The sequence below is a fragment of the Rattus norvegicus genome, chromosome 2, assembly GCF_036323735.1.
Source record: "Rattus norvegicus strain BN/NHsdMcwi chromosome 2, GRCr8, whole genome shotgun sequence".
NCBI lineage: Eukaryota > Metazoa > Chordata > Mammalia > Rodentia > Muridae > Rattus > Rattus norvegicus.
The window spans coordinates 27,194,318-27,207,454 of NC_086020.1; the positions used below are offsets into that span (position 1 = coordinate 27,194,318).

The 13,137-nt window shown below is 46.4% G+C and overlaps 1 protein-coding gene across 4 annotated transcripts in view; it reads right to left on the reverse strand.

The window, feature by feature from the left end:
- Scamp1 (secretory carrier membrane protein 1) overlaps window positions 1-13,137 on the reverse strand; it is an 82,775-nt gene that overhangs the window by 25,455 nt on the left and 44,183 nt on the right. For all 4 annotated transcript variants that reach the window (XM_039102030.2, XM_039102028.2, NM_001100636.1 and 1 more), the window contains 2 exons: window positions 1,183-1,281; window positions 187-295 (listed from right to left, as the gene is read on the reverse strand). In XM_039102030.2, coding sequence (XP_038957958.1) covers window positions 187-295; window positions 1,183-1,281 — 208 coding nt within the window. The remainder of the gene's footprint in view (window positions 1-186; window positions 296-1,182; window positions 1,282-13,137) is intronic.

The following is a 13,137-nucleotide window of genomic DNA, read 5'->3' on the forward strand; positions in this document are numbered from 1 at the left end:
AGCCAATGCCCTTCTAATCTATCACAAGCCTGAGCTATCAGGCAAGATCAGAGAGCTGCAGGTATCAAATAAGCAATCTGCTGTGTCTGACCCCTTTGCTAGAATCAGAAAACAGGGCTGCGTTTTACCACCAAGCGAAGGACTCAGAGCAAGGACAGACACTCAGGCCAACTCTTTGGACACTACCGTGCTGACTCAGGTTCTGCATCTCTCGCTCTCGACGATCTAACTCTGCAGCTTTTCTCTCCAGCTCCTCTTGGCGCTTGAGAAGCTCGGCTTGAGCCAAGGCATGCTCCTGAACAAAATGACCAACACACGCAGGTTAGCAGACAGCCAAGTGACCCCAACACCCGCAGGCCCACCTTACAGCACGAGAGACACCTGTGCTAAACAAGCTCTCAAAATACAGGGATTCACTGAACTCCACAGCTTTGGAAAATATTAGCGAGATATTTGATTCATTTTGCTCTTTTAGTTATGGAAGCCTTCAGGGGCAATGCTGAGGCCGCAGGATGGAAAAAAACAAACAAAAAACCCAGCTCTCATCGAGAACAGCCAGAAATCTGGGGACAGGCAGTCAGTTCAGCAATTACAAGCGTGTGTGCTGTCCTCACGGAGAAGCCACATCCAGTTCCCAGCACCCACGGCAGGCGGCTCACCTACAAGGCAGCCTCTGGGGCTTACTTACACTCAGTGCACACAGCTATGTGTCACTGAAAACATAAAAAACGAGCCCTTTAAGGCAGAGCAGCCTAAATGAGCGGGAGAGTGCAGGCGAGGAACAGCTGAGAACGGTGGACGGAGTGAAGGGCGACTGAATTAGCTCGAAAAGCGGAGTCAAATTATAATGTTGCAGAAATGTGAGAACAGGTTAACATATCTGAAATGTTCTGGGACGCTGAGGTGACGGGGCTGGCATCAGACATGCTGTGCTCTAACTCCCTGTCAGGGACGCCAGGGATGCCATTCGCCTGTCTCTCCTGCACAGCTGCCAGCTCCTTCTCACGCTGCCCATGCAGTAGCCACTAAGCTCTCACCCAGCCCAGTTACCATTCTATTATTGTCCCTGTCGTGGCCTTGTGTACTGAGACCAAAGGCAACACAAAGTTCACCGTGTGACCCGCACACCGCGATGGATGGTGGATGAATACCGCTGTCAGTCTGCACAGTTAGCAGGCTGACCTTTGTGATCTGTGTGTAAGCCGGATGCTCCTCGGTCGGCTTCATTATTGCTGGCTGGGTGTTGGGTACATTAGGCATTTTCACACCACCTGGTGGAGGCTAAAAAGGTTAAAGACATTAATTACAGAACACAAAGACCCAGCCTCAACTTACTCCACAAGCACCACAGTACTAGAAAGCAAAACCCCAAGCCCCGCCCACCTCCATGCCCTCTCAGGCTACGCCGTAAAGTGCTTTTGTATCACTGCTTTCTAACAACTTCTCGGTTTTACAATGCTGATCAGTACACCATGTGAGAAAGAGCATGGTTCCTTCTTTGCAGGAAAGCAGATGCCATCAGTCTAAGGAATTCTACAGCAGAGCAAGGTATGGGGCCATCTGCCTGTACCTGGGAGGCTAAGGCAGGAGCCCAAAAGCCCAGGAGCAGCCTGAGAACACAATGAGATGAAAGGAAGGAAGAAGGGGGGAAGGGGAGACACTCAAGCTTAGTCAACTCTGCCCTCTTAAGGAGCAGGACAACGACAGCCCTACAGTATGGGTTTGTGTTTCTCTTTGAGACAGGGTCCCCTGGCTGGACTGGAACCGGCTTTAAACTCAAAGCTCTGCCCACATTTGCCTCCCGGGTCCTGGGGTGAAAGGCGTGCACTACCTGACTCTGCCATGTTAAAAATTAAAGACGAGCCGGGACCAGGTGTCATGGCCCATGCCTGTATTCCCAGCCCCTGAGAGAAAACTACTGCAGATTCAAGGCTGGTTTAATCTACAGAGCGAGGTCCAGCCTTGAGTGTCTCTTGAAAGAGAACAGAACAGAAACTGTATATGAAACCCCAGGACGCAAGAGAACCACAAGCGTGAGGCTAATCTGGGCTAAACGTATAACAGACCCATGAGCGAGCACAGGGACATGAGCATGGGAGCAAGCGAGGACTAAGGCACGGTAAGCAGGTTGGCAGCACGCGTCAAGAAAACACAGACTCTCGCTGGAACTCCATCAGCTACAACCTTTATCAGCACTCTGCTGCCATGAATGCCAAGCAGGGCTGAGTGTAGCAGGGTGAGATGGAGGGCCGCACACTGCTCACAAACACCAGGGATGTGCACACTCCCACACCTCTGCACTCAGGGCTTCCTCCCATTGGCAGGTGTTAACTAAGGCTCTGCCCAGATCAGGACCCAGAGCTTCTTTAACTAAAACTAAAGGATGCGGGGTTACCTCAAGCCAGGTGCAATTTCGAAAAAAGACCTTTTGCATAATCACCATGACAACGGTTCCTAAATTCTCCTCCATCTTCACCTCTGACATAAGAGCAGGAAACAACATGCACTCTTGTATGTGTGTGAGTGTATATATGCAAGTGTATGAGTGCCCTGCAGGCCAGAGGTGATGCAGAGCTCACATAAGTGCAGCTACAGCCACTGTGGCTACCACACAATGCTGGGATCCAAACTCTGCTCTCAGGATTGAGCAGCAAGTGCTCTTAACCGCGGACACCCTCCCCAGACTGAGCCTGATATTTCAGCCACACGGCAGACCTCTATCTGTAGGGAACCATAGCATACAGTGCTAGTTCAGTATTCACTTAAATAATACTCCAAGCACATGGTTAAGCTAAGGAATCCTAGCAAGGCAGAGGGAAGGAGAGCTAGCTGTAAGTCCAAGAGAGAAGTGCTGTGATGGGCTGCCATTCCCCTGGTCTCTGGGATTAAAGGACACAAAGCAAGACAGTAACCTTGCAGGGAACCAGGACTCACTGAAAACAATACCCTCAGTGAATGTGGAAGAAGGAAAAAACCATACAGGATGATGGGAATATTTCCATGTACTGTCTTGATTCCTCAATACAGAAGGAGGCAGAAAAAACGTCCCTGAAAATATCTGATCATAAATCCATCCAGGGGAAAATTTGGGCCAGAATTCATACTATTCATACAAACAAAAAATTCTAGTGTAGGTTGATGTCATTATGTAGGTGAAGGCAGGCAAGATAAAATGAGGCCTATCACCGGACAAGAAGGAAAGGGGGAAGGTCCAGGTTCTAGAAGGAGAGGGAGAAGCAGGAGAGAAGGGATGGGGAATCAAGATGGAGACGGAGAAGGACCAAGGTAGTCGGGATGGAATTCTGTAGGCAGATTTATCTTATGTAGGTGGGTGGTTTATATCCTAATCAATTGGTTGTGAGTTCATTGTGAGGATGTATTGTGGAATGGGAACTTAACATATAAGTCTGATTGATAAATTACGGTTTATTGGGTCCTGATTTCACTGGGCTGTTGGGAGTGTGAGCAGAGTCCATGGCAGGGAGCTGTGATAGGCCAGCCATGCTGGACTTCTAGAGCCCTGATTTTACTAGGAGGTTGGAACCAGAGAGTTCGAGGCTAGATCCAGGAGAGATACTAACCAGAGATAAATTATGGTTAGTTCCATATGGCTTACCAGTGCCAGAACTAACACTAGGGACCAGAGTGGTAAGGTGCCACGGTGGAACGGCCCACAGACCGCCTGGGTCAGAGAGTGCCTGGGATCAGCGTGCAACCACTGAGGTACATTAGTGAGAGTTCCTGTGGCCTGACGGAACCAGAACTAGCGAGAGAGCGACCCCCAGGTACTCAAGGGAACCAGTTGTGCATTATGTTCTATTTTTTTTACTGAAACATTCTAGGATCAAATTTTTATTATAAAGGATCCCAAGCTTCCCTGGTCAAGGTAAAGGAATATACCTTAAAATGAGGGTTCAGAGAATTCTCAGAGAGAGCTCTAAAAAGTAACTGAGTCATGATTTAAGTATATAAAAAATCAAGCCACCCTTGGCCAAGATCAAAATTAAAACACCTGTTTAAGATCTGAATACACAGGCATAAGCAAATGCAAAATAAAGTTGTTTAATGAGGTCAGTAAAAACTTAGCTACGACAGTGATGGTCAAACTTACCAAACTGGTCTTCAAATGCTTCGGGAAGCCAAACTGTCTGGAGTGATGGTGGGGGTGGGCACCAGGGGGAGCATGAGTGAATGAGTGTGGATCTGAAGGCACAGCCATCGTGATGACCCAACACCCACAGGAAGGGCAAAGCCTTCCCTAAATGAGGCCAGTGGGGTGGCAAAGCCGGAGCCAGGATTTTTCAATACTTTCAGACAGTTTGCCACACTATATTTGCATATTCTGTGGTGATTTAGAAAGCTCAACTAGAACTGACCAGTAAAAATTAAAGAATGATCATATTGTCTCATTAGACTAAGGACATTATAATAACCCTGGCCACAGAATTGCAGATCGACTGCTCTATAATGTAAAAGCTTTCTGCTCCCTGGAAACTGTAAGGACATTACAAACACAAGAACAGCATTCAAATCCCCTTCCTTCTAGACATTTGAGATCTAGGGATTGTCTATGCCACATAAAATTTACATCCTTCTAGGTGACAGGACTCTCTTGTAGAAGACGCTGCACACCTCGGTCACAGGGCATAACTAATCAGGCTGTGACTGGGTTGGCGTTGCCTCCCTCCCAGCCAGCTCGTGGGTGCTGCGGGAGCTACGCTGAGAGAAAAGCCATCATCAGCTGTACTCAGCTATGGACTCTGCTGACTGCTCAAATGAGTCCATACAAGGCTGGGCTCATCACCTCGCTACCACAGAAGGGTAGGGACTCATGAGGCTCTAGTGCTCCCAGCTGCTGGCAGGGAGGGAGGGACACAGAGATATAAACCATCATGCATGTTCCTGTAACAACCCTAGTGAAACAGCAGTCGCACACACAAGAGACATAAAGCACAAGAGTGCGATCTGGGGAAGGCATGGGGTTACTGGGATGGAGGGGAAATGAGGGGGCTGATGGGGTGGATAAGCCAAGTGAAGTGCCTTGTGTTCGTATGTTATGTGCACTGCAGAATTAAATCCACTGGCATGAGCAGTCAACATAAGCGAATAAAGCTGTTTTCCTTCCCTGTGTACTTCTGTAGTTTAAACTTCTAATCCCCAAAACAGCCCCCATGTTCTCTCGTGCTCAGGGTCTGTGGAATGTTCTCTTCCTGTCACATGGTCTGTCTTCGGAAACCTAGGTCTAAGCAGAGACAACCCAGGGGTTGGCAGAGAGGGAAGGAACATCTTTAACTGGCTAACATGTTGAACAAGCTCCTCAGGTAATCCTTACACAAGCAAACGAGGGGAGTTTCCTAGAGCGGCTTCTATCACCAGGAAGGTATGCCTCCCAGTGGAACAGCCCCCAAGGAATGTGGAACTTTTCAGATTTCACTCTTCAGAGGCAACAGCTGACTGTGGCTCTCTTGCCTGGATTCCCTTGGTACTGAGGACAAGGAGAGACATATACACTAGCTAAGAACCGGGACAGACAGAATTATTTCAACCAATAACCACAGTAAAACAAGGCTATTAAAGACTAGGACAAGCATTTGGAGGAGCTACAAAGCTGCAGCGAAGAGGTGTACAGGCCAGGAGGTGCACACAGTAGGGGTGCACACAGTAGGGGTGCACACAGTAGGGGTGCACACAGTAGGGGTGCACAGACCAATATACAAGGCCATGTACCTTCACCCACTTATTTACCAGTCACCGATTACTCCATTGGTCACATATATGTAGTGGAGCTTGTGGCTTAGTAAGGAAGACACATCATAACACAGAGCCTCTTAGGACAGCAGAACCGTGGACTCATGGGTCACGGGTGCAGGCTGAGTGGAGAACGTTCTATAGATGTGAGTCACGAAGTTGAAAAGGAAGTCTTCCTGAGGGAAGACCATTGCAAACAGAAGAAAGAGCTGTGCGAGTGGGACCGGTGTGCTGGTACTTGAAACAGACATGCAGAAAAAGATAAGGGGGGCCAGTTAACTGGCTACTCTAAAGGCTCCTGATTCGTTCTGTTTAAAAGACAAAAATGAAGAGGAGGAAGAGGGAAGAAGAAGAAGAAGGAAGAAGAACAAGCAGCAGCCACAGCAGCAACAGGTAGTAAGGGAGGCTTGAGTTTCCAGTTCTACACATAAAGAGTTCTGCATGTAATGAACAAACTGAAATATCAGTAACGCCTCCCATACCTCGGGAAGTATGAGGATACAGAGCAAAATACTGCCCCCAAACTGGACAGAGAACAGTTCACTAGAGCACAAATGGTGCGAGAATTCTCCATGAACGCAGCAGTGGGAAGCAGTACCAGGGCAGGCAACCTGAACTGTCAGTCTCTCCACAGCACAGGGTTAAAACTGGGTAGGACCGGGAGACACAAAGTTCACAGCAAAACATTTGCCTTGCAAGCCTGGAGTTCTGAACTTGATTGCCAGAACCTTCCTTGAGAAGGTAGCCATGGTGATGTGCACTGTTATCCCAGTGCTGAGAAGCAGAGCCATGAGGATCCCTGGGACTCATGGGCCAGCCGGTCTACACCAGCATTTAGCTCCAGGCCAGGGGTGAGATGCGGAGACACACAGCATTGCTGAGGATGACCCTGAAGCTGACCATCACATGCACGTCAAAACTCACAGGTGCATTTCAAATAATTACAGGACCCCTTTAACATGTTTTCATTCTACCCTCTACCAAGAGGAGGAGGAAGCTGGCTCTGGAACATGCTAAAGAACTCTAAGTCATCTCACAGAAACTGACCCCAGGAAAGAAAGCCTGACTGGTGTCCAATGTGCTGATGTTTAACCAGGATGGGAGCTCCTCCTCTTGCTGCAGCCACTGTGTCCCATCTAAAGAAAACACTTGGGAGCACAGGTGAAGTTCACAGTTTATAACTCGATGAGACAGAGAACCTCAGTTGCTTACCACCATGTAACCGAAGGCCCATTACCAGCATTTCCGAGTATATCATGCCTACCTGTCAAGAAAATAAGAGGGATTCTAAAGAGCAAAAGTCAACCTGAGAAGACACCAGGCCAGACCATCTAGTGGTGTTAGATTTATCGGGAAAGGAATTTAAATAATTCTGCAGTCTCGAGTAAGTAGACAGAGTTCCTAAGAGCTAAAAGGAATGCTTGCCTCAAATCCATAAAGAACACCCATGATGGGTTTACTAGTAAACTAGATAAAGAGTAAATCTCTGAGATTAAGGACTGAGAAACCTAAGAGGAGAGAGGAGGGAAGACCATGTGTAACAACTGCAGACCAGCAGAGAATTCAATGTACGATGAACACACCAGAGGTAAGAGTCAAAGGTGATGGGGCCTTTAAAGAAAAAAAAAAGTCAATGTCTCCAAGGTAATGTCAGACATCATACCAGAGATCCAGGGAGCTCATAGAACACTGAGAAAAATAATAAAATAAAGCCCTACATATACTATTCAAACTACCAAAGGAAAGAAGGAAGGACAGACAGACAACAGCCTGAAAGCCAGAGCGGGACAAAACCCAACTTCCTCCCAGCTTCCTCGAGATTAGCAAAGGCAACTGTATCTTGGAGGCAGACGGTGACTCCACTACTAAATCACCTGTTGAGCTGGTGTCCAGCAGTGGTGGTGACACCTGTAATCCCAACACTCAGAAGGCAGGGCAGACAGATCTCTGCGTTCCAGGACATCCGAGGCTACACAGAGAAGCCCTGTCTGTGTTGGGGGTGGGGGTGGCACTTACAGTGACTCACAACTATCTCTAACCCCAGTTCTGGTTCCAGAGGATCTGATGGCTATCCTTCTGAGGATAGAAGGCTATTGGGCACCTGCAAGTACTGGCATGCACCTGGTACACAAAAACATAGAAATTTAAATATATATGTGTGTATGTGTGTGTGTGTGTATACATACATACATACATACATACATACATACATACATACATATGACTTCTCAGAGCCCAGACAAAAAGAAAGTGAAGTCAAAAATAATGAATTCAGGAGAAAATAAAGCCACCAGCCTAGAATTATGTATCCTTGAAACTATGCGAAGATGAGGAATATAAGGACTTCTAGCACTGACCAAGGTGCTCGCAGATTTGCCTCTGAAAAGAAGGAAAAGAACATGGGTCAGAATCTATGAAAAAGGAAGATCTGAGGAGAGGATGTAAGGGAAAACAAAACCTGTTTTTCACATCTTCAACTGAGTAGCAGGGTACTCGGGCCTGAAATGCCACCGGCAGCGTCTCTCACTAGGGCGTCTCACACACACACACACACACACACACACACACACACACACACACCCCTCACGATGCCTCACACATAAATGACTGAGATGAAGAACAGAAAGGACACGAGGCTGGGGGACCACGGGTCCTGTTATTATAGGGTATTCACACTCGAAGAGGCACAGGGCTAATTTGTGTGCACTTGGATTTACGTGGATTTGCAACTCTAAAAGGTAAAAAGAAGAAACATAACTCATGTGTTAAAGAAAACAGGTACATACAAGATGCTGAGTAAGAACCCAAAAATCAGACAAAAACAGGGGAACAGACAGAACACAGTGTAAATACAGGACACATCAATCCAACTACATAATTTCTTTGAATGTCAATGGCCTACATGCACCAAGGGAAACAGATTTTTCAAAATGGATTAAAAATCTAATAACATCATCTACTACCACCCTCCTGTAAGATGAAAACACAAAAGAGCTGACTTCAAAAGCCAAGGAAACCAATGGCAGTCGGTTTAAAGGATTAACTCTCTGGAAATCCCAAGAAGAGCAAACCATCACTGTAGCTGAAACACCACAGAGCTCCCTACGCTTCCGAACTGTGAACTGGGAGGAGGATGCTCTCCGCACCACTGGTGATGAAGGGACAGTGCCAGGGAGCTAAGCTTTGTACACGCTGTGGTGCTAGCCCACTGAAGAGGGGCCTCCCAGTCATTAACCACAGCGAGAAAACAAACCCTCCGGGGCAGCAGGTAAGAGGACCACAAGGCCACAGAGCTCTGGGGATGACCGGCATCCACACTGGGTACCACAGAGGCAAGGGGTGGCTCGCCCAGGCAGATGAGCAGAAGCAACTCCCTAGGACAAGAACTCTTTTCTCTATCCAAGCTCCTCTGCATAGACACACCAGACATATGTCAGCATAATCTGAGAACACACACACACACACACACACACACACACACACATACACACACGTTGACATGAACCCTACCCCTGGCTCGCTGACTCTAAGTTCAGGGAGCAGCATCTTTAAGAGCTGCCAGGACACAGGAAGGGAGGGCTGCCACACAAAGGACAGCCTGCAGAGCTGCCTAAGGTTGGTCAGGACACTGCACAGTTCAGCCAAGCTCAAAATCAGCAGGAGGAAGGAAATAGGGAAAACCAAATCAGTAAATATAGTAGGAAAACTACAGATATAATTAATTAAGCTAAGAAAATAAGCAGGGTTGATCATCCTTAAGTGGACAAAAAAACAACTGCTCAAAACTTTAAAAATGGAAATAAAATTACCACTACCACAAAATCCCAGAAAACTAGGAGAATCATAAGGGACTCTTATAAACAAATCTACTTAGATGATATTGGCTCGGCGAGGGGGAAGGACAGAATCCTTCTAGAGCAACAGAGTGACTAAGACTGCGTCAGAGTGACTGGACAATGACAATGGAGAAATACTCAAAACCGGGCCAGCAAGGAGCAGCCCAGAGCCAAAGAGTCCACACCCGTGTTCCACCAAGCACTGGCAGAGCTGAAGCCATCTTCCGCTCTGTGTCTCTTTTGTTTGAAGACAGAGTCTCTCTGCATTTCCCAGGCCCTTACTAACTCCTGACCCTTCTCTACCAGAGTGCGCCACTGAGCCCAGCGACTGTCAGTGTTTCTTGAATTTTTCACAAAATGGAACTAAAGGGAATATTTACATACATATTTTATGAAGTTAATTAATTAATCAGCTTTAACACCTAAGACACCTTAAGACAAGAAAAGACTAGGTCAGGGGCCCAGTCTTAGTTGTCCTGTTGCTGTGGTGAGGAAAGGGTTTACTCAGCTGACAGTTTGTAGACCATCATCCAGGACATCAGGGCAGGAACCCAAGGCAGGAGCTGAGGCAGAAGGCACAGAGGGTGCTGCTTCCTGGCTTGCTCAGCCTGCTTTCTTAAACAGTTCAGGATCACCAACCAGGGGTGGCTCCACCTACAATGGGCTGGACCCTCCCCCATCGATCACCAAGTAAGAAAGTGCTTTAATAAAGGAATCCTAACTCGGTTCCCACCACTTGCTGAGCAGCTGATGACCACTTGAGACACCAACTCTAGGGGAAGACACCTTCTTCCTTCTCTTCGAAAGACTGCACTCACATGTAAACATGCACACACACATACCACACAACACGCACAACATATAACACATAGCACACACTCACACAATACAACATACACACAAAACAACCCACAACACACACACAACATGCAATACACACAATACCCAACATGCACAGCACAACACAAAACACAAACATACAACACAATATACACAACACAAAACAAACAACATACAACATGACACAAGAATACAAAGTACAAACATACAACACAACAGGCACAAGAACATAAACAATACACACAACACCCAAAACACAACACACAACTCAAAAAAAAATCACAACACACAGCAGCACAAAACACACAAATCTTTTTTTTAAAAAGCTAAAGAAAACAAAACTTCAGGCCAACTTCTCTAAGGAGAGTTTATGCAAAACCCTCATAGGGCACAGCAGACAAAGTTCAACAACATGTTTAAAGCAACTTCCCCTCCGGACAAGGTTGGCTAGGCGCAGTCCGCTAAATTCCAAATATCACGAGGCTTGGTATTGGTCGCTGACATGGATCCTCTTCTGTGAGAGAGTCATGTGACATCCTCCCAGGACCATAAAGGACAGTAGGACCTGGGTTCTGTTCCCAGCAACCACATGGTGGCTCACAACCCATTTGTAACTCTAGTTCCAGAGGACCTGATGAAAGTAATTTTTTTTTTTTTTTAAGAAAGAAAATAAGAGGGGTTGGGGATTTAGCTCAGCGGTAGAGCGCTTGCCTAGCAAGCGCAAGGCCCTGGGTTCGGTCCCCAGCTCCGAAAAAAAAGAAAAAAAAAGAAAGAAAGAAAGAAAATAAGATAACCTCCAGGTGAATACAAAGGTAAGATATGTAACATTCCTCAACATTTTGTATTGGCAGATCCTTGACAGCAAAGTCTAATAAAGACTCAGTGGCAAATGAAATTATAAACAAATTTTATTCTATGTAAATATCTAAGTAAAATACTAGTCAACTGAGAAAACAAAAAACAAACAAACAAACAAACAAACAAAACCCACACATTGTAACCATGTGGATTTGTCCCTAACCCACTAAGGCTGCCTCACTACATAAACAGTCATTATGACACACTGTGTCCGCAAAATAGGAGAACAAGCACATGATCATCTAAGCTGACAGAACAGAAAGTTGACAGAAATCTAACATACTTCACAGCAAAGCTCCCCATAGTATGCTTCTCCTGAAGGACATTCCCTCGACACACACAGGACTATTTGCGAACCCCCACAGCATCCACAAGGAAGCTAAAGGCTTCTCCATCAGAGCCCAGGGCAAGACAAGGAGGCCCAACTCTTGCTGTTTCTGTCGCTTAGTAACAGAGGTATAAGAAAGCCACTGGGCACGAGAGGGAGGGAGGGAGGGAAGGATGGAAAGGAGGGAGGGAAGGGAGGCGGAGGACAGGGAGGGAGAGAGGGAGGGGAGGGAGAGAAGGAGGGGAGGTACAGATCCAAAAATGTAAAATTACCTCTTTATACACATAGCAAGATTCTGTATGTTGAAGTCACTCTAGAGTATTAGAACCAGGAGATGAATGTAGTAAGATTGAGTGTTCAATGCCAACAAAGCTTGACCATTTGTACAACCTAACTGAAGAGAAATCAAGAACTGTTTCCATTTTAATAGAATTAAAAAACTAAAATATCTAGGAACAAACTGACTTTGAAAGGTGAAGGTGTGACTTGGTGGGAACTAATTAAGTCATTCGACCCAGTGGTGCCAGAGGTGGGATGGTAGAAAATGGGCTTCAAAGACTTGACAAACCCTCCCTGTCACCTCCCAGCAGTGAGGTGAGTGGCTTTGCTCACCCCAAGGTCCCAGCATGATACATTGCCTTATCACAGGCCCAAGGCAAGAGTCAACCATCTACTGCTGATCCTCTAAGACTAGGAGAAGAGGATCCTGTACACAGATCATCTCAGGTATTCGTTAAAGTGGCAAAAACTACACGACACCAATTTAAAAAAAAAAAAAAAGGAAGAAAACAAAGGGAAAGATGGTCATGGGTCCTAATAATATTGCTACAGTGCTCATCTGACCAAAGCAGCACATAGTCCATGTAAGCCCGATATAATCCCACTGACATTCTTCACAGACGTGGGGGAAACCCTAACCTCCATACAAAACTATAAAACCCCTCAGTAGTCAATAAATTATGAAAAACTTGGTACCATCCTATTTCTTGATTTGAAATTAAATTACAAAGGTATAGAAATCAAAATAGCATGACTGTCACACAAATGTACAACAAAGAGGACAGAAAGGAGGGTAGGACAAAAATAAATCTAAGTATGCATGGTCAGCTAGTGTGAGGAGAGGCTGGCATCAGCAGACACTGCTGTGCTCACTTCTCCCTACACACGGATCCTGCCATCCAGACTCAAACTCTCTGCTGCGTCACTCCACCACCCTCAGTGGGCTTCCGGAAAGGCCACTGAAAGAAAGTGGACAGCTTGTTCAACAAGTGTTCTGGAGAAAGTATTTCCACATGGAAAAAATACAGCATGAGCTATCTCACACCACACGCAACATCTTACATCAACTCGAGATGCACAAGGCACTCAGACCTGAAGTCAGAAACCACAGAGCTAGCAGAAAGCACAAGAGGAAACTCCTGGACAGTGGCCTTGGTAACAACTGTCTCATCCATCACAGCAGAAGCTCAAACCAGAAAGGCAAGGTCAAATACAGGGGTCTGTATGAGGTCAATAACAATCAAGATT